This window comes from Artemia franciscana, chromosome 4, assembly GCF_032884065.1.
Source record: "Artemia franciscana chromosome 4, ASM3288406v1, whole genome shotgun sequence".
Classification (NCBI taxonomy): domain Eukaryota; kingdom Metazoa; phylum Arthropoda; class Branchiopoda; order Anostraca; family Artemiidae; genus Artemia; species Artemia franciscana.
The window spans coordinates 29,232,489-29,260,348 of NC_088866.1; the positions used below are offsets into that span (position 1 = coordinate 29,232,489).

At 37.2% G+C, this 27,860-nt stretch overlaps 1 protein-coding gene across 4 annotated transcripts in view; it reads left to right on the forward strand.

Annotated features, from left to right (window-relative positions):
• The window catches only part of LOC136026265 (multiple PDZ domain protein-like), a 448,978-nt gene that overhangs the window by 75,305 nt on the left and 345,813 nt on the right, over window positions 1-27,860 (forward strand). For all 4 annotated transcript variants that reach the window (XM_065702652.1, XM_065702654.1, XM_065702653.1 and 1 more), the window contains exons 6-9: window positions 1,883-2,132; window positions 17,461-17,643; window positions 18,803-18,937; window positions 22,173-22,331. In XM_065702652.1, coding sequence (XP_065558724.1) covers window positions 1,883-2,132; window positions 17,461-17,643; window positions 18,803-18,937; window positions 22,173-22,331 — 727 coding nt within the window. The remainder of the gene's footprint in view (window positions 1-1,882; window positions 2,133-17,460; window positions 17,644-18,802; window positions 18,938-22,172; window positions 22,332-27,860) is intronic.

Consider the following 27,860-nt stretch of genomic DNA (forward strand, 5'->3'; position numbering starts at 1 on the left):
GAGGGTGGTCAACTTATTCAAAATAGGAAAAGTCATCTATCCTTTTTAATATGGGGATAGAAAAAGTCATGAGAGACATTGAAAAGATGCTTATATGTACGCTACTACTGGGGCTCATCACACTTCGAAACAATCTTCTCCTAGACATTTTTTCTGTGATTGTATACACTTCCGTTCCCAATTCTAGAAAAAAAATTCCTCTCCTCCCGATTGCTGATTTTTATTGTGATTACTCGCCTCGTCGCTAGTAAAAATCTTGGCCCAGAAAACTTTTCTTATGATTGTTTGCACTCCTTTCGAAAAATCTTCTGATTGCCAGTAGATAAGTGACGGTTAACTAATTTCAAAACGGGCCAATTAAATTCATCCCTTTGTTTATTTTAAAAATGGAAAATGTTGGGTGAAACATTAAAAGTAGGCTATTTTGCTTTGTCATACAGAGACATAACATATTTTGGACAATCTTTTCACAAAGAAAAACTTTTATGATTGCTTAGGCTATTTTTTCCTGAAAATATTCGCATAAAGTTTGTCTGTTCTCGTTCTTGTTTTAGTTAAAGAGATGGTATTTCTAACTAACGTGTAAACGTTTAATTTTATGGGTACATATACTAATTTATCTCCTTTTCAAACAGTTCGTGGTAACCATTGCAAATATGGAGCGATGTAGCTCAGTTGTAGCCTTACGGAAACTCTCAGATATGTAATTTTGACATCAATAGACATAATAAAAAGAATTGACTTGTTATAGTGATTCCAAATATGTAAGATTCATTAAGTTTAGTGTAAATCATCAAAAGCTACGAGCCTGAGATAATCACACAATCAGATTCATCACATCGGAGGATCCTACTATAGATTTTTTTCAAGCTCTTATCTGCAAAAGTGTGAAATTTTGTATTTTTTTGCGAGTAGATCACAGTTACGTGTTTTTTTGTTTTTTTTCAAGGGTAGCAGTATCGAAGCAATGGTCTGAGAATATTTAGAGATGGCTCACTCGAACGAAAATAAAAGGTCTAGTGTCCTTTTTAAGTGACCAAAACGATTGTAGGGTAACTAGCCCCCTCCGACGCCTGTTTTTCCCCGAACTCTTCCAATCCAAAATTTTAAGGTAGCCATTTGGCTCAGCATAGTTCAAAGTTCTAATAACCAAGCCTTTGGGGATAAGATGACGCCTCTCCCCACAACCCCCGAAAAAAGTCTTCAAGTCATGAAATTTGCCTGTTGTTTACATATGGTATTTGTTATTGGGAAATATACTGAAATTTTCGGGGGGAGGGGTGTACATGGGGAGAATTTTCCGTAGAGAAGGAAGTTTTCGGGGGTTTGACTATCCAGGGAAAATTTTACATTTATGGAAGTTGCCAAAAATCCTATAAGAAATTCTTTTTATTTTGTCTTACTTTCGCTTTGCTAAATCAATCTTACATGTGGAGGTGTTAAGGAATATGGTCTGGGGAAAATCTTTACCGGGTTGAAATTGTCTAGAGAATCTTTTCGCAAGGGTGGATTTTCCTCGGGAAAAATTCTCCATGAGGGAGTTTTTCATGAGATAAATTCTTCGGGGAGAATTTTCTGCGGGAGTAATTTTTTGCTAGGGGGGATGTGCGGGAAAAATTTAATGGAGAATGAAAGTCCACAGGACATAATAAAAAGCCATACCTAACAGTAAAGGATGAAAGACCAGTTCAGTTAGCCTTTCACCGTTACCTAGAAAGGTCTTCTTCGTTTAGTTTTAGTGTTTCTTTTAAGGTTTGGTTTTTATATCCTGTGGACTTGCATTTGTATTTTTCATTCTGCACTAGAGACGGTTGAGCGACGGACGGACGGCTGTTGTTTTTATTATGAGGACGATGAACTATCTTGCCCTTTTTTATTATAGGGACGGAAGACTTCAGGAAGGGGACAAGATTATAGCAATAGATGGACATGAGTTGGATTCATCAATATCTCATCAGCAAGCTATTTCTATACTTCAAAAGGCCAAAGGAAGGATTCAGCTTATAGTGGCAAGAGGTCCAGAAACCCCAACTGAGAGCTTTCATTCCCCTCAAATAGAAGTGGAAGACATTCCAGGAGTTGAAGAACAGAAAGACATATTAAATAGGCATAGTCTCTCTGTGGAAGTCAAGGTACGTTTGGGTATACACAGTGAAAGGATATTGATTTAATTTTTATTCTTAAAAAGCACAGGATTAACGCTTCAAGCATGGGATCTATGAGTAGTTGGACAGACTTCTACCCAGCTTTTTTTTTTTGGGGGGGGGGTAGTATAAAAATAAATTATGTGATAACTTGAATAAGAAGTGCCTAGACATACAGGTAAATTTAGGATTTCGGGGGGATCCTTAGCCCCCTTCTTGTGTAGGTCCCTGTAGAATGGAGCAAAGGGTTGGAAAATCCCAAATAGGGGCATTTTTAGGCCGTAAAGTTTTAATTTCCTGGATAAGTTTCCTTTTTTTAGGGGAGCAATCACTATATAGCTCATCTAATGAACAGCTTAAAGCTCGTTGCACATGCTTCTCCCTTTGGAATCAATATACTACTGCTACTGTCGGCTGATCGCAAGACTAAGCATACTTAGGCCAACACAGCTACGCATTCTTCTCCTTCACCCCACTCCATTGTAAGACTCTTTACTTTCTCGTGTGAAGCTGCAACGACCTTTAAATATTTTCACTTGGCCCAAGTTGGAGTGCAAGAAAGCTCAATTTTCAAATCTCGTTCTTCATAACTGATATATGACTACTGCGGTTTTTCTTGATCCTGTTTTGTTTCTCCGGGCCCATTTCGGCCCCGTTTCCTTTCTATCATAATGCTTGGAAAATACACACACTTCCCTCGCTGTCACTAGTTTTATGATAATAAGAGGTATGCACAGATTAATATTTCATAGAAATAGTGATTTGTGGTTTGCCTGGAAAAGAATATTGTTGATAAAATAATAGCTAGACATCGGTTGCCTACTAAGCCCCGTGTAGTATTGCAGCAAATGGGAACCAAGGGTTGCAGTTGCGGAGCAACACACGCATCTATATCTTACGGGTAATAGTATAAATATAGTTCTCTGTCAAAATAGTATATTTACATGGTATATGGCATATGCATATAATTTTTCTTCTTTTTTTTAATTGAAATTTGCTCTCCTTTCACCGAAATTCAATAAAATTCTGCCTGCATACCATCTCCAATGTATAAATCCGTTTCCAGCTCCAATAGTATTTACAATTGATAGCTTATTTCTTCACTTGTTAAGATCTATATTTTAAGGTCTATATTTTAGTGTAGGAACCCTTTTTTGCAACTTTCTTACAATTGCAGAGTTTTTGGTGATAGAAAAGAGAAAGGTTGTTCTATTGCGAAGTTTTCTCATCCTCTTGCTGCTTGGAAAATCTCTTCCCGTTGTTTGATTATAAAATCAATAATTCTATTCACAATTTGGAATATTGGATATTTAGAGTTGTACTATATAGGGGTTGTGAAGGATATCCCAAAAGTATTGGGGTATGAACAAAACGAGCAATTCAATTTTTAATGATAAAGATCTCCATAAGCAGATATGCAGTTTATGGAAAAGTGAGTCCCAAATTAAAAAAAGAAACAAAAAAAGGAAAGAAAAGAGAAACAAAAAAGTTTAATACGAATGGTATCAAACAGCTTAAGAAAGCGGTTTAAGATTTAAAATATACTATTTACTATTTAGAATGTCAGATATTGAAAATAGAGCAGTATAGTGTTTGGGAAGGTTACTCTGAAATTGCTTGGGTATGAAAATATCTGCCGACTAGAAGGACTAAGGGGACAGACTTGAGTAGGACACAAAAAACACGAAAACGAAAACGACACGCCATAAACTGCAAAGTAGATGTTTTGATGGTACCAACACTTATACAATTGTGTACATCTTATGAAGTTACAACAAAAAACGAGAATTCAATTTTTAATGACAAAGACTTCCTTATGCAGTTTTGGAAAAATGGGCGCCAAATTAAAAAAAATAAAATAAAAAACTGAAGCTAAAATTGGCCAAAAATATCTTTGAAGCTTATGGCATCAAGCAGGTTAAGAAGGTGTTTTACGATCTAAATATCCTTTTTACAATTTGGAAAGTCGAATGTCTAGAATAAAGTAATATTGTAATACAGACTAGGGAGATATAAGGAGCAGACATGAGTGGAACATGAAGAACACCAAAACAAAACGCTATTAGCCCTCCTAGACGAGTCGTTAGTACGCTAGACTTGAAATACTTTGTCCGTGAGGACAGGGGTTTGAGTTCTGTTGTCACTGGTTTTTTGGTTTGGAACGGGAATCAGTGGCATCCTCTGTAAGCTCAGCCAGAGTCGACCTAGCTCAGAATGAGTATTTGAGGAAATCTTGGGAAAGTAAACAGGAAGACTCTGCGAAAACACAGGGTGGCTAGCCTCCAGCCCCCCTCCCACCCAATATACTTCCTGGCTAAAGGGCCATGAAATGAAGATCAGCACCACTGGTAGGGACTGTAAAGTCTAATGCCGCACTCTTCAGCTTTACTCCAAAAATGTATAACTGCATATTGGAGTCTTTTGGAAGTACCAAGGACAGTGAAAATGAAATTTGGTTCTTCCAGTTTGTTAAGTTCAAACTTATTTTTTGTATCGATCTAAAACAATTTGGAAAAAATCAAGAGTTAAATTTCCAATGAAAATACTTCCTTGTGTAGTTTTGCAGTTTTGAAAGTCCTGCAGATACGCTCCTGTCCCATGGTCAAATATATAGCCATGCTTTTTAAATGAATAATTTGTTTTTGTCTGTACTTTTAATAAGGCTCAAATGTCACGTGATAAAGCTGTTAGTTAAACGTGATGAATGCTAGTTAAATTCATTTTTTGGTCAGACGTTGTAGGTTCGAATTTTGGTTAGCTGGCCGCACATGTTAGGCTACGGAGGCTCCCCTGCGCTTATGACTAATCAATCCTTGCAAGATTGTAGAAAAATTGACAAACTATGCAAGGGAGGTCGATGGGGATGGGGGATGAAGTCATTGGGTTTTTTTACTCCCTAGATTTTGAAAAAATACTTATCTGCCTTAACTAGAAAACCGAAAAGCCCCCCCCCCCAAGATTAAAAAAAACACATTGTTTGTAGCTTCGACAGAAGCGAAAAATACTTGTCCACTCCTGTATTTTCATGAAGTGTTTGTGCCACTGAAATCAGCAATAAATTGTTTACGCTCTACCATAATGTTCGAGCTTTTCAACAGCATGTTCTTGGGAATGTCTTTTATCAACTAAGATTTAAATTCTAAAGCAGATAAACATTTCCTTTGTCGCTGATAATTGAGGGGGATTCGGTTCTTTCGCTTATGAAACAAAATTGGGAACTTGACAGTCTCTTATAATTTGGCTAATTAGTATGAAAAAGTATTTATTATTCTAAAAGAAAACATCGTTAGAGTAGATCGAACGCCTAATTGAATGTATTTTGGATCTCTATAAGTGGGATAATTCCTAAGAGATACAAGAGCTGTCCTCCTGTACTTGAAATGAAATGAAAAAAATAAAACGAATAAAACTTCTAACTATGATGAAGTTTGGAAAAAAAATTCTTATACAAGTAAATAATGAAGAACACAGTGCCTTTACATCATTTCCACAAGGTTAGTAGTACCCTATTTGTGTTTGTGGTCCCCCAGTACTCCTGTTAGGACAAATTTTCTAAAATATTCATAAATGTCTACCTTGTGTGTACCTTACTTGTCATGACCATAACCGAAACATTTGGACATTTATAAAGAAACTTGTATAAGACAAAATAAAAGAAGATACTGAGGAATTTGTGAAGACAGTGAATACAACCTAAGCGCCATTGCTGAACGTTTTGTGAACGTGATGATGCTAAGGCTTTAAAAAAAAAAATTCATTTTGGGATTTTAGCTAAGTTTCTATTAGTGTTTTAGCATTTTAGTAGTTAATTACTTTGTATTTTTTTTTCTTTTTCATTTGATATAAATTATATTTTGCCAATGATGGTTGTTGGTAATATAGTCGAAATATTGGTTGTATTCACTGCGTTGTCCCCCTGTCTTCTCAAAATTCGTCATCTTCTTTTATTTTGTCTCACATGAGTACTGTACGGATGAATGTCCAAATATTTCGGCTTCACATTAGAAAGCCTTTATCAACCGGAAGACATTTATTTATCAGTTTCTCTTTAGAAAAGGAACAAAAACTAGATGAAGAAAAATTAACCCATAGCTTACAATAAAATAACATAAAAATGTGAGAAAAATACATGAATGCTATACAAAAAAAAAAAAAAAAAAAAAACGGGAGCAACTCGTATATGATAAACTGAGTTGCCCTCCAAGTATTTTTCTATTCTTAAAAAGGGTCACTAGAACTTTTGATTTCCGATCGAATGGACCCCTCTGAAGTTTCTTAGGCCCCCCTTTCGTACAAAGTGGTCAGGTGTAAAAAATTACATTGCAGGCATACACCGTTTTGCAATTGGTAACGCTAGAGCTTTACCGCTGGAAAATCTGATGTGGAAATCAAACTTAGGCACATGGCAGGGAAACTGTTGAGTATGTTCGCAGTTTTGCCGCATAGCAATTAAAAGTTTTATCCATATTTTTTTTTTGTCATTTAATTTTAAATAAATAATTAAATTAAATAAAAAATACCACAAATTTTTCAGATGGAAATAAGTACCAACAGCCTTAAAACGAAAAGGGTTCAGTATTTATGAGCCCCCCCCCTAAGCCCCCGCTGTTTACCTCCTAAGCCCCTATAAAACATAGGGGCTTAAGGGGGGGCGAATTAAACATTTGCATCAAATCAAACATAGACACATGGCAGGGAACTGATGTACTCTGTTGAATATGTTCGCAGTTTTTGCTGCATAGCTAGTAAAAAATTTATTTACTTTTATTTTTTCATTGAGTTTTAAGTACATATTAAAAAAAAAAAAAAAACAAGTTTCTCAGATACAAATAAGTATCAACAGCATTAAAACGAAAAGGAATAAGTATTTATGAGGGAGACTCCCCCTAAGCCCCTGCTTTTTACCCTAGAGTTTTACTAGTGATTTACTGAAAGTCTTTTAGTGCGCGACAAACTTAGTCGTTAGGTAGTTGCACGTGTTTTATTTTTCTGATTGTCCTTCGCACAGACATTTGCGCTAAAATTTTATTATTTAAAGCCAGTGTGTATCAATTGGCACTTTCATTTTGATGTGTAGCGAACAATACTTTTGATACAATTCCCATTGATGTATGGGGGCAATATGTTAAAATTGAATGTACAAAACGAAGGTTGAGGGGGGAGGGTAGCACCTCACTCACCCACCCCGAAATAAAGGATAATTTATGTTCATTTATAGTTTCAATGTCGCCCTTCATTTTTCATTTTACATTTTTCAAAAAAATTGTTTTTTATTTAATTTCTTTGTTTTAATACCATATCTACGGCTACCCTGGCTCTCCTGATCATTAAAAACAAAATGTTTTTGTTTAGAAAATGTTTTTAGTCATTAGAAAAAGAAAATTGAAGGCAATGAAATAATTAATAGCTATTTATAACTATGAAATATTAATAACTGTAATGGTATGTTACCACAATATATATTAATGTGTTTTGTTATTTTTAATTATGTATATAGTTTTATTATTTTTAAATCAATTTTAGATAATTTTCTGAGAAGTCAAAGTAATTTCGTAATTCTGGTTCTTTGAACGGATATGTCTAAAACTAACGAATCCAATCATGAAACATCTTGTCTTAGCGTTACAACTTATAGCTGTAGGGCTGTTACAAAATTTACTTTGGTTGAAAGATAAAAGAATCACTTTACCCAAGTGAGCACAACAGATTTTGTCAACATTAGATATCTAAAAAATATACCTAAATGAAATATTTGTTAAATTCATTATTTTTTTGTCACTTTTGCGTTACATTGGGAAAAGATTAAAGAATCACTTTACCCAAGCTGGCACAACTGATTTGGATATCTAAAAAAGATGATTATCAACTAAGCATTAAGTCTATACCCATCTGAACATTCATGAAACGAACAACTTTAGGGGGGAATTAATAATTTATTTCATTATCGATTTTTTCTTTATTACATTAAGTCATTTCATTATGTCTTTTTTGTAATTTGTTGAGCAATTTGTATGCATTAAAAAATAAACGAAGGTGTTACGGGCTTTTTCTCTCATTGGATCTCGAGTTTTTCACGACTATTCTCTTAACTGAATTTTATTTCTTAATAAAAGAATATATTCAAAGAGTATGTGCCTTTGAATATTTCCCCCTCTTTATAAAATACTGAAAACGCTCCTGGTATATTTATCTTAGACCACCTTCAAAAACATAGTTTTCACCTCGGTTCTATATTAAGTTACCCAAGCAAAAATGAAGACGCTAATTATATTTTGAACTAAGTTTGGGATCCAAATGTCATCTCTATTTACAGAGTTATCAAAACTTAAAGACCGGCCGTTTCAATCTGAACTGTCTAATAAAATCGCTCATCTATAAAAAAATAGTGATAAAATGATTCATTTAAAAGGTTGATAAAACTCAATGGGTCATTAAAAGTTTGGCTGATATTTGCTACGTACCTCATAAACTAAAGCAGGATTGCCATCCATGCTACTGATGTAACTTTTTTTTTTTTTGGCTATAGCGTGGCGTTTTCTGATGATGCGTTTCGCTAGTTTTGAACTAAATTGTTTTTTTTTTTATAAGTTTTTGTATTTTTTCTGGTTTGGTCAATGATCCAATACTGCAAAAGTTGAGGCCCATGTTTATCATTTGGAAGGAAATTGATGTAAGGAAATGAATGAGGAATCTAATGCCAATTGAATGAAACCTTTGTTGAAAGTGGAAAGTACCTCATTTCAACTGGTCTATTGCATTTCGGTCAATTTGTGATATATTGGTATGCGGTATGTGGGATTAATGTAGCCAATAATATGGTATATAAACGTCTATACGAGGTGGATAGAAGACTTCAATTTAGGGGAGTTAACTCATTCTTTATTTTTTCTACGAATGTGAATGTTCAAAAATGTATCTTTGTAAGTATACTCATTTATCAAAGGCCTCCCCCCATCAGTTGTTGGTTTAACAGAAGCCATGTCCTAATTGTTGGTTTATTTCTCCTTGTTCAGAGCAAACCTAGTAAAAACACTCCATTATGATTGTTCAGCTGAGTTAAAACTTCAGAGTGTATTTCTAGGTTCGTTCTGGATTTCTGTGCATCTGAAAACTGAAGAATGTATTGCCGGATATAATTTCTAGATAGGGATTCCTTGGAGTCCCCTTTATGCTAAACTCCGTTGATGTCTCCATTCTGATTCTTTAATTTTTTTTTATCAAGAACAGTTCAGTTGTTGTCTCCGTTCAGTTGTTGTTTTAACTACAACAATCTTTTGTTTTCATTGTTTGTTTGTTTCTCCGCTGTATTTCAAGCAGATCCAGTACAAATGTCTCCATTATGATTGTCCATCTGAGTTAAAACTTCAGAGTCTATTGCTGGATTTCTTCTGGATTTCTGGAAATCACACAATGTATTGCTAGATGTAATTTCTTGGAAGGGATTCCTTGGAGTGACCTTTATGCTGAATCCGTTGGTGTCTCCATTCTGGTTGTTTAATTTTTTTTTTAACAACAATGCAATTGTTGTCTCAATTCGGTTGTTGTTTCTACCCCAGCCATATTTTGTTCTCATCATTTGTTTATTTCTCTTCTGTATTCCAAGCAAATTCAGTACAAATGTCTCCACCGCAATTGTTCAGCTGAGCTGAACTTCAGAATGTATTGCTGGATTTCTGGATATCTGGAAACTATAGAATGTATGTTGGATCTTATTTCTAGGAAGAGGATCTTTGGACTCACTTCTGTTCTTAATTCTGTTATGTCTCCACTCAGATTGTTTAATTTCTGTTTGAACAACAGCTTATTTGTTGTCTCTATTTCGTTGTTTTTGTACCGCAAGCATCTTGTCTCCAATCTGATTGTTCAGCTAAGTTAAAATGAGAGACACTGTGGATTCTTTCTTTGAAGTAATTGGTCGTGTCTCTCAGTTAACTACTTTAAACAAATCTACTTTGAACGAAGACCGATAGATTTATTTTCGACGTTGATCAATAGTACTTGATGAGCTGATCAAAGAAATTGAGATCTGCTTTTTCGTACAAAAATTTGTTCATGCGATACGCCTTTTAAAAAATTTTGAGTGTTTCCATTCCCTTAAATTTTTCTTCATAACATCCTCCCACCCCAACCGCGGACGACCTGCCTTCCGTTTAGACCTAGACGGTTGGCCGAAAAGGACGATCTTCGGCAATCTTTTATCCATACCATTTCAAGCTTTCTCTCATCATAGCCCTAGAAAGCGGGGTTGGACCGCACTTTTCGTACAGACTACTGTTTGAAAACGATCAGTCAGCCGGGTACCCAGAAGAAACACACAGTCTTCGCTCCTTCTGGAGCTAAGAAGAATAAGTTGTGAGCTGGCTTTGCAGAGGATAGCATAGTTGTAACCTAGCTCCCAATTATTGTAACTTTGGGCATCCATAACTGTAACCCGGGCCCCCAAAACATGTGTATTTGAATAGCTCATGCCTGGTTTATGTAATTTTATACACGTAGTTAGATACGCGAATTAAAAAAAATTAACGACCATAACAGAATAACAAAACTTAAAAAATATAATTTACTTGGAGGCAAAAAACTGCAAAAAGTAATCTACGTCAAATTGAGAATTGTATTGTATCAAAGGTACTAAACAGCTCCAAGTGCTATATTCATTATTGTTCATATAAATAATGTAGTATTTATGTAGCTGATTAATGTTCAAATCCTAGACCGCTCCAATTTGTCTCAAATCATACGCAGCCCCCCTCTTCTGAATCTTCTTGTGACCTTTTCCTGCCAGAACAGGTCAAAAAAGGAAGGTGTAGCAAACAAACAGACTAACAAAGCACTTTATAACTTAGACTATAAGTTTATACTGTATAAATATGGATATATTATAATTGAGAGGCTCAAGTTTCTGCACTCTACTCGCATGTCAGAAGCATTGTCGTTGCTGCCACCTCCTTGAACAAAGCATCTGCCTACCTGAAGCAGGAATGAAATTGAACCGTTGATACGCCGAACCAATCATTTTATTGAACTCTTTACCCTTTTTTTGTCAGTGCAGTTAATCATTTGTAATTTGCTCGCCTTTTAATTTACTGATGTTGTAAAAACAGCGTAATTTACATGCAGCCTTGGCCTAAATTATGAAAGGTATTTCTATAAAACTACTCTTGAATAACATTTCCTGATTTTATTCTTTTCCTCAGACAGAGATCATAGTCTTCAGAGGGGGAGTTAAATATAATGATATGCATTTTTATTCACAGTCCTAGGTGAATCCTAGAACTAGCCTGTTTCGTGAATTTTATTTGAAAAAAAAAAATAGTATGGGCTACTACGGTTTTAATTTGCGCATGGTTTCAATCTTTAGACCCATTTTCTTGACAGACTATCTTAGATGCCCCCACCCCCAAAAATAAATTATATGCGCTTATGCATTCTTTGAAATCGCCTTCGCTCTTTGGAAAAGCAGTAAACTGGCAAGGGTTTGATTGGGAATAAAATGTTAAATGTGGCCTTTTTAGACCCCGAGGTGTTTGATAAGATTTTTTTTTATTACTGGCTTCACGGATTCATCACAGATTATGATTTGCTGCTACTCCTGGTAATTACCTCATTCCCCAACACTGAGGTATTTGTTATATCTTATTTTGAACGCGTCAAGGGAAGGACTTTCCGGGATTACCTCTGCGGCAATCTACTCCATGTGTCAACCGAACGCTGGGCAAAACTCGTTTTCAGACATTCTTGGCGCGGACTAGACTGTTCAAGGTAGTTCTGACGAGCTCTACTTCGGCGAGTTAAATGCAAGGACTTTGTTCCATTAGGAACGAGCTTTGATAGCTACCCTGATGGAGGGTTATGGATGTACGTGTAGAAAATTGACATGGACGTCACGTCGAGGCGTTCCTGGATCAACTCTGGGGCTTTAGCTTTTGGGTTGCGAGAGGATGCTGCACAAACTGCTCTATTTGGACTTTGTTGGAGTTGAGCGATGTGGCTTTTAGGTGCACCAGTGAAGAGAGGACATGCATATTTCAGGACAGGTCTAATGCACGAAATGAAAAATAGCAGAATAGGCGCATCAGGGAGAAGACTTTTGCATCTTAGGATAACTCCTAGCTTCATGAAACAGGAGGATCTAATTTTACTGAGATGCTCAGTCCATGACAGATCTGAAGATAAATTAACTCTTAAGTAGGCGCAGTGTATCAACTCGCTTTTTTGCCTCTCCTTTGAAGACGAAATCAGGATCAGCTCTCATATTTAGGGCCTTTAGAACCTCTTTCGGTTTCGATACGTCAAAACTTACAAGCCATGCATCTGTCCACGCCTCAGTTCTCTCCAGGTCAGCCTGAAGCTCCTTGTGGGATTCTTTGGGATCTTCGTGTTTTGTAATTGATGTTTCTGTTGTCGTGTTATCAGCAAAGTTGTGAGGTTTGTCACAAGGTTGTCCCCTAGATCGTTTATGAACACCAAGAAAAGAGTTGGCCCAAGATTGCTTCCTTGGGATACTCCTGATAAGACTGGATGTTCTTTTGATATGATGCCATCGAGGACAACTTGCACTGATCATGGACGAGGAAAGTCAGCAAGCACCTCAAATAGTCGACCATCAATTCCATAGTATTTCAGTTTACAAAGAAGTCTCTTGTGCCATACACGATAAAAGGCTTTTTTGATGTCAACGGAGAGATGGCGAATACCGTGCCCCTGAGAAAGGAGCTTAACCCACTCTTGGTACTGTGCAATCAGACAGTCTAGCGTAGACTGTTTTCCATGTTGCGTGTCTGCCAACAACAGTTGTGACTCAAGGTATTGGTAAAGGGTCTTATTAATGACGCTTTTATAAATTTTACCTACGCAGGGCGGTAAACTTATTGGACGGTACGATCCTACATTAGTAAGGTCGGATTCTGCCTTTGGAACAGGAACCACATAATCAGTTTTTCAGGCTTCCGGTAATGATCCCGCTGCAAAGCATTTTCTACATAGAGAAGCGAAAGGGCCAGCAAGTTCAGGAGCACAGCTTTTAAGGATGAGATTGGGAATCAGGTCAGGTCTTGAAGCTTTGGTGACATTCAGCTGGCTTAACGTTCCGAGCGCCTTACTAATAGTTATGTTAACACTGCTGAGTCTTGCGTTGTTTCGCTGCGGAAAGGGGGGGGGGAGGGGAGACTCCGTCTTCATCAATTCGGGAGGCCTTTGATAAATCTGGAGTAAGAGCATCTGCCTTTTCCTGGCCTGACTGGATCATCGTCCTTTCAACATGAAGCGAAAGAATTGATGTTAATTTAGATGACGGTGAGCTTCTTTGACGACCCTTCACCACCGCTTTGCAGGGGCACTTTTCAGTTCGTCTTTAAGCCTGTGTTTGTAATCGGCTCTAGCTTGACTTACAGCTTTAATAGACTCGTTTCGAGCGCTAATAAAAGCAACCCCATCCTCGTCGGATTCAGTCGAACGCCATTTCTTGTGAGTCTTTTCTCGTCTTGGTTGCCTTTCCACAAGCAGCATTGAGCCAAGGCTTGTCTCGAGATGGGGCTCTTACTGATTTTGATGGGACGAATTGCTCAATGGCCTCTGTAATCGCTTTTTCGTAAAGTGCCGCTGCTTTATCTGGGGCTTCTTTTAAAAATTTATTCCACGGCTTTGCCGATAAGAAGTTTTGCAGACCATCCCAGTCTCTGCGGTAATACTGTCTGATAGTCCGCCAGTGCTTTACAGGTGGAGGTATTTTCGATTTCCACGAGTTATAACTGCCACATGATTGCTGGCAAAAGGATAGCTTTCAACACTAAAGGAATCTGAATGATCAGTAAGAAGAGATCAAGCTGGGATGATCCATGAAGGCCAATATAAGTGTCAAGTTCAACAAGCTGATCGAGGTCATAAGCAAGACTCAGATCTAGCAGAGCTACACCTTCTGCATCAGTTGTACGACTTTTCTGCCAGTGGCCATGTTGAATGTTGAAGTCTCCTTTGATTATTATACCTGATTTAAGGAACTTTTGATTCACAAATTCCAAGCAATCTTCCTTGATGATCGGTGATTTTCATCTTTGGTGGGTTATAGACTGTACGATTTGTTTGGTAGGTTTACTTTCATCCACAGGACTTCCTTATTGCTAGGAATCGAAAGTGCCAAAAAATGGATGTTATTTTTAAGATACTTAGCTACACCGCCTTCACCAACAGTCGAGTTTCTCAGGTTTTTGCGATCCAGCCTTAGCAGAATGTAACCAGGAATGTTGATCTCAGTATCAATGACGCCAGAATTCATTTTGGTCTCGGATACACACATGACAGAAGGGGAGACGTCATTCATCATGTGCTGTAGGTGACCCAACTTGAACCGGGGACCGCGTACATTGCATTGGGTGACAGTAAACGTATCCGTAATAATTTTATTGTGATGCGCATTTGGTCGTCTACAGGAAGGAAGTCCTATCCAATGCTGTTTTTTTCCGTTTGAAAGCTTGGTAAATACCAGCTGAATGGGTAATTGGCCCAAACTGCAGACAAAAAGAACTCCAAAGACAGACATTGCCTCATAAGATAAGGAGCGGTCATAAGACCTCATAATTAAACACAGCAAGGGTGGTGGTAACCCCAATAGGGGTAGGAGTCGGCACCGGGCGGTACCCTACCGCTCTCAAGCTCTGCGGGCAGGGAAGCCAACTCCTGAGTGGTTTGCCGGAGCATACCAGCGCATAGCCAACATGCAGAGGCCGCTGTCCAAATCTGGATCTTCCGCCCTATTGCGCAGTTGTGTTCCTGGAGAGGATCCTCCCACGATGGTATCCTGCATTACCATACGATTTAACCCATTGCTGGAAGAAGGCCTGCAACTAACGGGACTTGTCCACGCGCCGGTCCTGCTCAGTGTGCATCAGTGGGGCCTTCTTCCTCCTGCACCTATGTTTATGGCCCCCGGGCAAGGGTACCTCAGTTTCAATTTATGGACCCCCAGGGGCTATGTCCTCTCTTGGTCCGTGCCTCCCTATATGGGAGTTACCTTTCATATCTGTAAGACGTGCCCCTAACCGCCACGTGGGGACGTGCAGGGTAGCCTGCAGTGGGCCCCTACTGAGAAGTTGACTCAGATAATATATATATATATATACATATATATACTGTGTGTATATAGTGTGTATATAGCGTGTGTATATAGAGATACTGATATGTTGGTACTTGTCTGTTATAACGCCTATGTATATAGAAGCTCGGTAGAACCAGTTTTCACTGAGTTTGTGTTCTGTATGATGAACATGTAATGGTTTAGAACAATTTTGGCTATATATTTGCACATCAGGAAGGGTGGGGATAAAGCATACCGGGTCTGCACGCAAAATGTGTTAGATACATTTATTGTGCAAATTATGAAGTAAGAGTTCTTTTCTAACTTCACACAGTTCAAAATACTTTTCTTTTACGGAAGACGAACGTTTCCGAATTTTTACTCCTTTTTATCTTCATTCCGTTAGCTAAGGTAATAAGCATCATTCTTATTGATTTTTTCAACATAAGTATTTTTTACTCCGACTTGTTCTCCTTACAACAAAATGAAGTGAGACTTACTAGTCGATATTCAACTTAGGGAATTGTCACGGTCGAAAGAACTGAGCCGAGGAAGGTTTTCTCAAATCTAAATTACTGAGAAGAAGACATTGTGCTCCTAGCATAGATCAGTAAACATTAAGATTCGCAAATATGGTATTCGGATGAGCCTGTCAATAGTAACACCAGGGTTGCTAAGACCTTTTGGGGACCAAAGTATTGAAATGAGCCAAAAAAAAGCTTTTAGTATCTTTTCGGAAAATGGTTGTATTTGTTTCAAATTAAGTTTAATTAATGACTCTTAGTTCTAGCTGCTTGTTTACGTTTTTAACGGTCCAGCTATACGTTTCACTTAAGTTTAAATTTTTGGATAGGGTTGCCATGTGAGTGAAAGTAAAGAAATCGATCATGCTCATTTAAATACCAAAAAAATCTCTAGCTAGTTAGACTAATAATAAGACTAAAAATTCAAGCACCGTTTCTTGCAAGAAAATATTAAAAAAGAAAATTGACATGAGTTCGATTAGAATCGAAATGTAAAAAGTGTTTTTTTTTTTTTTTTTTTTTTTTTTTTTTTTTTTTTTTTTTTTTTTTTAATAGGACCTTTTCAGAATCTAATGTGTTTTGATGTTACCCAAGGTGGAAAAGGTGGAAAAAGAAAGCATAAAGTGTCGCTTTGACAACTTAAAGCAACACAGTATCGAGTTTTAAGAAATGACTGCAGCCAATATAAGGGTTTATGAAGATGTTTTAACTCTCAGGTCCCCAGTGCTATGCTACTTATAAGGTCTGAAAAATTATAGGAAAATGAGTTTCAGCTATGATATAAAATTTAGAGTTGGCCTAGAATCTGTTCCAAATTCTCAGGAACAGTTTGCCAAAATCAGTATTCCAACCTCAGCAGATAACAGCCCCTAAACAGCACACTGTAAACAACCTCTAATCTAATTCTGAAAACGGTGTTTACTTAGTATGGAATCTTTCTGAGCAACTACAATGGAACTGCTTTACCCTCTATACTTTCCTGCAGTATTATATAGATCTTAATGCTATTACATTTGCTGGGCTGTTGAAGAAAACTACTGTTGTTTTTCATTCAGTTTGTTCGGAACCGAGCAGCTATCTGGCTCATCTTTGTGGTGCAACTGTTTTTAATATGAATAATGTCGATAAATGTATCATGTTGCTGTTTAAGTTGCAACCTCTATTCGCCCTCAGGTCAAGATATACTTGATCTACTATAAGATCTACCTCCGCCTTAATTTTAAATTCAATCTAAGCAAGTGTTCGAGAGTTTGTTCCCCTTTTTATGTGTTGTAATCGCGTTGATTAAATTGTTAAATTGCATTTTCTTCTGCTTCTCAATCCCCCCCCCCCGCCTCTCTCTCTCTCTCTCTCTTTCTTTCTCTCTCTCTCTCTCTCTCTCTCTCTCCTCTCTCTCTCTCTCTCTCTCTCTCTCTCTCTCTCTCTCTCTCTCTCTCTCTCTCTCTCTCTCTCTCTCTCTCTCTCTCTCTCTCTCTCTCTCTCTCTCTCTCTCTCTCTCTCTCTCTCTCTCTTTCTCTCTCTTTCTCTCTCTCTTTCCCTCTCAATCAAGGGGTCTTTCCCTCTCAGTTAAATGGCTAACATTTTAAATTAAAAGCCCCAGTCCTCTCGAGAAATAAGCATTGTTAGAATGATCAGCAAATTTGAGCTTTTACTTAATCGTTCAAAAGATTGAACTGAATGGGTGTAACTCAGTTTAACTTAAAGAATGTGTTTTCTTTTCCAGACTTCTAGTGCAACATTTGAATCGACTGGCAGTTTACAAGGCTCTTCGTCATTATCATCAGAGTTGGTGGCAAACGCTAGCGAAACGGTTCGTCAGCCTGTAAGTGGCGTTGTCGGCGCGCCGTTGACCGATAGGTCGCCGTCGGCGCTTAGCAATAACTCTAAAACTGGATCCGATATGGTTGTAAGTTTAGATTGACAACGTCTTACTTAATGCAGTCTTTTCAAATTTCCTTCAAGTTTTTTTCACAATTTCCACCTTGTTGTACATTTCAATATTTTCATTTTGTCTAACATTTGCACTTTTGTAATCCTGCATTTTCCCTGTTTCTTGTCTGACCACTAATCAAGACTGTTTCCTCAATTAGTAATCCTAATGACCTCTCATGTCATTTGCGTCTCGTGAAACGCTAAGTTTATTTTATCACATTTCTAACTTTTGTACATTTTTACATTATTTACGTACTTTGATCTTGGTGGTTTTGTAAGTTTTCAATTAACCAATTGGCAGAATTGGATTTCATTTTCACTGTCCTCGTTACTTGAAGGGCGTTACAGTTTCCTAGTTGGCATGCACCTAAGTCAAGAGTCTAGGTAAATGAGAATACTGATCCAGGTAAGTGCCAACTCTGCCATTTAAGATAGGTTGAAAGGAAAGGCGTTTCTCTGATGAATTACTAACTTTGCTGCTATGTTTGGTTGGGGGGATGATGCAGTCATTGTTTGTCCATGGTCTCGGGTATAGCCTGTGCATTTCGTACGAAAAGTATCAGATTTAAGCTGATCAGGTCGTAAGTCACATAACATTCATTTGGGGCCACTTATGGTTGGTGGGTCAAATTTTAGGTGTTCATAGATGAAGTTATATATTTATTGTCCTGGATTCAATGAACAAAGTACAATTAAATTAATAAAATTCCACTAAATAACTTAAAGCTTATTAAAAATTTACTAAACCAAAAATATGCTATCGATTTGAGGGCGGAACTGATTGTTAGATAGCTCTAGCTTGGACAACACGTTTGTTTTTCGCAAATGATTAATTAGTACTATTGAACAGTTGTTCAACTAATTAGCCAGCAGTATTTAATTCCTCTATTTATTGCAGCATAAATATTACTGTTATTAATCTGTTATTTTTATTGCAATAACTCTCTTGGCTACCTTGTTTCCTTTGCTACCGTTTATTTAACCATACTTCTTTATTTCAATTATAAATAATTTTGTTATGGTTAGTAGTGTCTATTTATGTTTGATTTTATTGTCTATATTTATTTACATTATATATATTTGTTTAATTTGTATTTAATTCTTTTTGAATATATTTATGCTTTTCTTTCTAGTTACAGACGGAATGGGCCCAGGTGGAGGTGATAGACTTAGTAAATGATGGATCTGGGCTTGGTTTTGGAATTGTTGGGGGTCGAAGCACTGGCGTGGTTGTCAAAACCGTTCTACCTGGAGGTGTGGCCGACAGGGTAAGTTGTATTTGAGACTATTCAATGTTTCCACATTGGGTGTATTTGCGCTATTATGACATTTTTAAAAGGTGATTTTTGCATTAAATTCTTCAAATCCATGCGTTGTTAAAACCGATCATTTCTTAATTGCGCTGTCGTTGTATCTTAGCTGGAAAAATCGAGCCTTTGCGTTTTGTTCAAATCGGAGAACGACTGTTTTACCTCAACACCCCCTCCCCCCCAGCAAATCTCGCCCCGAAAGTGTCAATCCGATCCTCTTGCCGTTAGACAAAACAGTAGACTTTTCAAAACTAATAACTTTGGAAAAACTCGTCTATGAAGAGAGAATTTCCCCGCCCTTCTCTTACATAATTTTTTTTATCGATACATGATATAATATAGATAATTAATAAATAAATTTTAAGCTATTTATCTATATATGCGTAATATATCCCAAAATATAACTTTCACCCAAAAAGGAATAGAAAAAGGAATAGGAGTTTTCTTTCTACCATCGGAAAACAAAACAAACTAACTTCAATCTCTTGGCTCCGATCTTGGGCCATGGCCCTGTCGTCTCGTCAGCATCAGGGCGTGGCCCCGAATCCATGACCACGAACCCATGGCTCGAAATTAGAAGTCTGATGCTCTGCAATCTGAACTTATAAATTGGTATCAGGGACCAGACTAGATTAAATTAAAAATAGTCTCTTCCCCGATTCGACCATCTGGGGGTGAGTGGAGGGACGGTTAATTCGGAAAAAATAGAAAAATGAGGGTATTTTTAACTTGCGAACAGGTGATCTTATGTCAATGAAATCTGATATTTATAAAGGATCTCGTGCTTAAGAGCTCTTATTTTAAATCCCGACCAGATCCGGTAACATTGGGGGGAGTTTGATGCGGGAAACCAGAAATCTAGGAAAACGCTTATAGTGGTGAGATCGGAATGAAACTTGGTGGGAAGTCCTAGATTCGCGGTTGAAATAACTGGACCAAATCACTCTCGATGGGGGAGTTGGGGTGGGGGATTTTCATTGGTTTGGCGAGTTCTGTGCTTCTCAACGTGCTAGGACGATGAAAATTGGTAGGCGTGTCTGGGACTTGCACAAATTGACTTGATAACAGTGATTCGCCGATTCGACCATCTGGGGGAGGGCTGGAGGGATGGGAAATCGTGAAAATTGAGGTGTCTTTATCTTAAGAATGTGTGATCGAATCTTAATGAAACGTGATATATAGAAAGATCTTATGTCTCAGATACTTCATTTTCAATTTGAATCGGATCCGAGGACATAGGAAAGTGGAGGGGGGAAACGGAAATCTTGGAAACCGGAAATCTTGGAAAACGCTCAGAGTGGAGAGATCGGGATGAAACTTGATGGGAAGAATAAGTACAAGTTCTAGATACGTGATTGACATATTTGGACTGGATCCGCTCTCTTTGGGGGAGTTGATAGGATTCCCAGTGCTTTGGCGAGTTCGGTGCTTCTGGACGTGCTAAGAAGATCAAAATTGGTAGGCGTGTCAGGGACCAGCACAAAGTGACTTGATAATAGTCGTTTTCCAGATTCGACCATCAGGGGGGCTGGAGGGAGAGGAACAATTGAAATAAATGAGGTATTTTTAACTTAAAAAGGGGCAAATCGGATGAAATTTGATATTTAGAAGGACCTCGTATCTCATAGCTCTTATCTTAAATCCCGACCGTATCCGGGGATATTGAGGGGAGTTGGAGGAGGAAACGGGAAAATCTCGGAAAACGCTTAGAGTGGAGAGATCGAGATGAAACTTGGTGGGAAGAATAACCACAAGTCCTAGATACGTGATTGACATAACTGGACTGAATCTTCTATTTTGGGGGGAGTCGGGGGGGGGGGGTCTTAATTCGGAAAAATTGAGGTATTATTAACTTACGAACGGGTGACGAGATTTTAATGAAATTTGACATGAAGGAAATCCTGTCTCACAGCTCTTATTTTTAATCCTGACTAGATCTGGTGACAATGGGGGAAGCTGGAGAGAGGAACCAAAAATCTTGGAAATCGCTTAGAGTGGAGAGATCGGGATGAAACTTGGTGGGAAGAATTGGCACATGTCTTAGATACGCTATTGACATAACCAGACTGGATCCGTTATCTTTGGGGGAGTTAGGAGGGGGGTCAAGTACTTTGGCGAGTTCGGTGCTTCTGTACGTGCTAGGAAGATGAAAATTGGTAGGCGTGTCAGGGACCTGCACAAATTGACTTGATAACAGTCATTATCCCTGGTTCCATCGTCTGGGGGGCTGAAGGGAGAGGAAAAATTAGAAAAAACGAGGTATTTTTAACTTACAAATGGGCGATCGGATCTTAATGAATTTTGATATTTGAGGACCTTGTGTATCAGAGCTCTTATTTTAAATCCTAACTGGCACTAAGCCTCTGATTTTCGTTTTAAATCAATCTATTGACTCGTAGAATTTTGCTAGAGCTCATGCCATACGAGCTCGTGGCTCTTGGCTCTTCCGACCTCGTCACAAGTGCCATACGAGCTCTTAGCTGTTGTTAACTATTCTTTCTGTTCCTACCTTGTTTCCGGTTTCTAGCTTTGCTTTTTCGCTCGAGGTGTAGATGTTTGGATGTCGAAACAGGTTTAATACTTTGCATTGGCCTAAAGTGGTAAATAATCAGTTTTTGAAAAAAAAATTTTTTGGTTTATACGGTAAGAAAAGTAGTAGAGCCAGGTCCATAAAACTTAGAAGAATTTGGCCCAGGTATCAACTCCAAGAATATCTCTGTAAGTTTTATTCACACATGAACAAGGCTGCCTTGCCTCTGAACATTGCATATTCATTGCATCAGTAAGACCATATTAGCCATATTGAACTTATTCTGAGATTTAACTTTATATTTGGCTTACCTAAATATTCGTTATCTGGTAGTTTCGACTATTTTTAACTAAAAATCATTGATTAAGTTATATTTGTTGTAGGTATGCTAGATTTTAGCTTTATATTATATTTCGTATCTAAAATTAAAGCTTTTTTTTAATTTCATGATTGGGCTGTTCTTCTCAACTTTATTTTATTAAAATGTATAAGAAAGTATCGTGGGACAGCGATTTCATTCTCTAAGTTTTAAGTTTTTTGTTCTTTCTCGTTTTTTCAATCATATTATGTCAATGTTGGCCGCTTCCCAATTAAATCATATGTTAAATTATAGACTGAGTCATGTTTGTTGTAGGTATACTTGAATTAGTTGATTATTTTTAGGATGGCCGTTTGCAAAGTGGTGACCACGTATTGCAAATCGGTGACGTTAGTTTGCGTGGTCTTGGGTCTGAACAAGTGGCATCCGTGCTAAGACAAGCCGGCAGTCATGTCCGTCTTATTGTCGCCCGACCGGCGGAGCCTCTATCGCCTACACTACCGGTAAGTCGCTCTGGGTGTATTCACGTAAGATCGGAATATTTAATATTCTTTTTTCTCTGCCCGTTTTTCTCCTGTTATTTCTGTGTTAACTTTATTTATATGCGGCTTGTTTTAAAGTAAACCTCCTTTTAAATATAGTTTAAATATAAATTTGAATGTATGTAAACAAAACGTGTGGTATCAAGTCCAAACAAAGGGCACCCACGCTAAGACAAGCCGGCAGTTTTGTTCGTCTTATTGTCCCTCGTCCGGCTATCCTCCACATTATCGGTAAGTCGCTTTAGAATTCTCATATATAAGTAAAATATACTATATGAGTTTTTTTCATCCATTATTTTTCTTTTCCTTTTTGCTTTAACCTCTGTTTTTTTCTCCCTGTCTGGTTTTTTCTTTATGTCCCCTTTTTTCCTCTGAGGTTAGTGAGCGTCTTCTGAGGAAAATACTTGATCAGCTCTGTTATCTTCTAATAAGCATTTTTTTTTTTTTGCAATATATCCTTTTCTCTCCTATTTTTCATTTTTTCTTAATTAATATATTTTTCATTTTTTCTTCCTTTGAGTTTGTTAAATATTTTCTTATCACACTACTTGATCAATTATATTCTATTTTTTCCCAACTTTTTTCTGCAATAGGTTCTTTATTGTTTCCTTAAATTTTCTTTTTCTGTACTCTATTTACTTTTCCTTCTTTTTTTTTGGCCGTTTATGTTCTAACCCCTGTGATATGTTTTTTCTCCTTCTTAGCTATTTTGATCCCTCTCTGTATTTATTCTTTCTGCAAATATTTTTCTCTTTAAAAGATTACAGTTTTACCTTTATATCTCTCGTAATTATTATTCTGTGTAATTTTGTTCTTGCTTGTGATTAATCTTTATATACTTCTTTGTTTTAGAAATAGTCTTCTATTAACTATGTCTGAATTTGAACTTGACCTGAACCATAAACATCAAACTTCAGAAGTAAAAAGAAACCATTTTTTACCACTTTTATTTAATTTCCTCTGATGAGATCCAAGATCAAATTTTGTATTTTCAACTGGGCTGAAACTTTGCACGTAATCATTTTGAATGATAGTTCATAATTTCCCTACAGTCAATTAACATTTATGTAGGTTTTGCATACTCCTGTGTCGATTCTTATTACCAAGCTATAGGTTAGGTTATCTGGTCTTGTGATTATGATTTATAGCGGGCCAGGGATTTTTCTCTACCGGCTCACCGCCAATTTTTCTCTAGTAGTGCAACGTCGGCTGACGCCAATTTCTCTTATTACAAAGGAGTTATAAATCTGTTTAAAGCATCCCGAGTGACATATCGTTCAAATCCGAATAAACAAACGAGTCTGTTAAACTCCAAGGGCACGTACTGCATATTAAAAGGTAAAAAAAGGTAAAGGATACGGCATTAGACTTATAGTCCCTACCGGCGGTGCTGATCTCCGTTTCTTGGCCCTTCAGCCAGGAAGTGCAATGGGGGGTTGGGGGCCAGCCATCCTGTGCTTTCGCACACCCTTCATGTTTGATTATTGACACACGCAAATTCGTGGAAAACGCAACACAAGTAACAACACTGAAGAATTTGTAGGATCAAGGGTCTTTTTCAGAGTTTTTAATTTCTTGCTAAACGGTAGCGTTCGCTTCCCTCCATGTCTGTGTTTTCATGATACCTGTCGTACTCCATGAAACCCAGTAATCAAAGTATCATACCTTTTAACCCATTGTGCGTCACAATAGTGAAGCAGCTTTCGTTCTTCGTGTACAGCAGCGTTCTTTGTGTGCGCGGCGTTAGTTGATTTTATTATGTGATTTTAAGATAAGCCCTCAGCTGTAGTTCGCATCAACTAGATTTATATGTTATGATGAACTGACAATCACACTTTTGTTAAGATGAGCTGACAACCTAAAAACCTGCTTTCAAATCGCTCATTTTTGAACTACTGTTGGCAGATGATTCCGAACCACGATTACGTTAAGAGCTTTTTCATTTTCTAAGTTGTTTTGACTTTCAACCGCCATTAATCCATCAATTATGTCTTGTGTCATTTTCTCCAATCTGACAATCTTCTTTGATTAGTCAGGAAAAGCAAATCATGTATATTCATTACACTGTTGATAATTCTGTGACTGGACATTGGATAGGATTATGTTAATATCATGATTTTATAAGAAAATATCGTTCACCCAAAGGTTGTAACTGACATTTTCACACTTGGAACAATAATCAAAAACCTCTTGCTTATTATTGTCAAACCTAAATGTCGTAATTGACATTTCCGCACTTCAGATAGTTACCAAAGATCGTTTGCTAAGCATTGTCGCACCTAAGGTCATAGCTGACATTTCGACGCTTGAAATAACTAGTAAAACCCGTTTTTAAGCAGTGTCACACCTAAAGGTCGTAACTGACATTTCCACTCTTCTGAGATAATTTCCAAGAATGTTTGCTAAGCTGTTCCCAAAGTAAAGATTAGTAGGACAAAGTGAGTTTAGTAATACTTTGACCCTTTTGTTCTACATTGCACTGCTGATCCTCCCTTTGAGAATTGATCAGTAAGCTATTTTCTGGCAATTTTCTCTGAAGTTTGAAAATGTTATATTCGACCTTTAAGCGTGACACCGATGATACGGTGCATTAAATTAATTTATTATGTTTTATTATTTTATTTTTATTATAATTTTTTTTTGTCGGAAGATGTGCTACTACTACTACTACTACTAAAACATCTAGCACAGCACTATGGGGCCTGAAGCCAATACTGCCGCCAGTGCTCCTCTCTATCCCCTCCTTCTCTTTATTCCCTTCCTTAGTTGATGTTCCTTTGTTGACAAAGGGTTGATGTTTTATCTTGATGGTCCTGGCACTTCAAAACTTTCCTATAACCCTTTTTAAAATAGAGGAGTTCGCTTGAGCTAATTAAAGGGTGAGCCCGTTTATAGTCTTTGACGTGCTCGATACGTTACTAGGTTTGAATTGTATCATATGTTATTGAAATATCAGACCAGGATAGTGTAGAAAGTCTTTAGAGAAGCTAGAAAGTCTGTAGAAGTTTAGAGACGTCTCTCAGAACTAATTAAAAAGGGAACCGGTTGACAGGGTTTGATGTGTTCGATGCGTTATAATGTTTGAATTGAACTGTATGGTATTGGAATATTGTACCAAAAACTATGAAAATCCTCTATAGAGAACTTAGAAAGTCTATAAGTCGTTAGAGAAGTCTCACAGAACTCGTTAAAAGGGGACCCCAGACAGACTTTGATGTCTTCTGGTTTGTTATCTGGCTTGAATTGTAATGTATGCTATTGGAATATTGTACCGGAAAAGTGTGAAAAGAATCTCTAGACAAGTTAAAAAGCCTATAAGTCTGTAGAGAAGTCTCTCGAAAGTGAGAACTTATAAAAAGGGACCCCAATGACAGACTTTGACGTCTTCAATGCGTTACAATGTTTGAATTGAATTGCAAGCTATTGGAATAATAATAATAATAATAATAATAATAATAATAATAATAATAATAATAATAATAAAAATAATAATAATTTATTCCAGAGGAAACCCGTGGGCCATAGGAAATTTACATAACAAAAACAAACAACTAATTAACTAAAATAAATTAATACTATTTAAAGAAAACGCTCACGATTTGCCGCTGCAATCCTGAAAAACCTTGCTATCCTTTTAATACTCAGGAAATTTGCCTCTTTCATTCTATCTACCATCAATATCTCATTCAATTTTTCTTTACCATACATCTCTCGCCTCCATTCATTCAATTCGACACATTCACACAAAAAATGCATTAAACTTTTATCCTGAGATCCACACATAGCACAAGCAATAGATTCTACCTTCTCCCCGTTTCTCCCTTGATACTTTCTTTTCTCACCAATCAAAAATCCATTTCCCCTCCAATCGAAATAAGCCTTCAAATGCTCTACTTAACCCAACCTTCCAAAATACATCCTCCCCCCAACTACCCTTTATCTGTCTATACAATTTTAACGACCCTGAATATTGAATTAATATTGAATCGGAAAAGTATGACAAGAGTCTCTGGAGAAGTTGGAAAGTCTATAAGTCTATAGATAAGTTTCTCTGAACTAAGTAAAAGGGACAGGCTTTGATAAGTTCGATGTGTTATCTGGTTTGAATTGTAATGCAGGCTATTGGAATATTGAAAATCTTCTATAAAGAAGTTAGAAAGTCTACAAGTCTTCAGAGAAGTCCCACAGAACTAATTTAAAGAGACCCCAATGACAGACAGGGAAAAAATGACAGAGAGGAAAAAAAGAGATAGAATAAATGACAGAGATGAAAAAAGAAAGGGAAATAAAGAGAACAGACAAACATCATGGGTCTAATAAGCCCTTCCTAGCCGTGTTACTTATTATGGATTGCATGCCACTTGTAGTATAATATTGATAGGTATAAATATATAATGCGTTGGAGGTATTAGACCTGACATTGCTTTTGCAGGAGGTCGACTCTTGTTGACATAAGTGCATCGCCTAGTGCTGAGAACCATGTAGAGTCCAAGAAAGGCTCACGCTCCGCATAGGAATAAGAAGGGCTTGCACAAAGCCTCCATTCAACTGAAGGTCCCAGGGACTTCTTGCTGCCTGGCTGTTAGCTGACTTAATCGCTCTATGTAGACTTGAGTGAGCAATTAGTCACATACCTTTTCTGTGGGTGCCCATTGCGGTTTTTAAATGATTTTAATGATATTCATAGTATGACATGGAACGTTACAACATTATATTGGCATTTTGACTGACAAATTCAGACGTTTTTAAACTAGACTTGTTAGGACTTTTCAAAAATCATCTCCTAGGATTAGGAAACACTAAGTTGGGAGATGGGGTACGTTTAAAATGTATTGCTGGTTACATACAATATGATCAAATCATGCATGGTCCGTGGAAGCTTTTTTCTTTTTTCAATATACATACTAATAGACAAGCGTATGAAGAAGATATCCTTGATATGCATCTGTTCCACGTAGTATCTTTCTGGTAAAAGAATTCTCGACTTTATTTTTTAATGAACAGATTAGTAGCATCTCTTTTTATATGCTCATTTTTCTTCTTTTCATTTATGAAATGGTTCAACTTTAATGACATTTTCTGACGAAGAATTTGTTAGTGGCAGAATATTTGACACTTGGTGGCCTTTTGCTGGTAACAAATGGCAAATATAGCATCCTAAAATCGATAGTGTTTGGAAGCTAAACGATGCAGATAACCGTCTGGTGTGTTAGAAAGGAGAGACGGCGAACATTTTCTCCGTTGAGAAATGGATATACTTTGTCCTTCCTTTTTTTTTGCTGATTCTTACTCCTGATTTTGCTTTTCTTAGATGTATCTGAATAGGTTTCTATGTCTTGGCAGAGAGCCAGAGAGAAACGGGAGGCAATATTGGTAAAAAAAATTTCACTTTTTCAAGCTTTTTTCGCTCAAGTGCTTAAATTGGGGATTCAACTAGAATTTTATATGCTAAATACGAAAATGGAATAATAATTTTTTTTCTGTCATCTG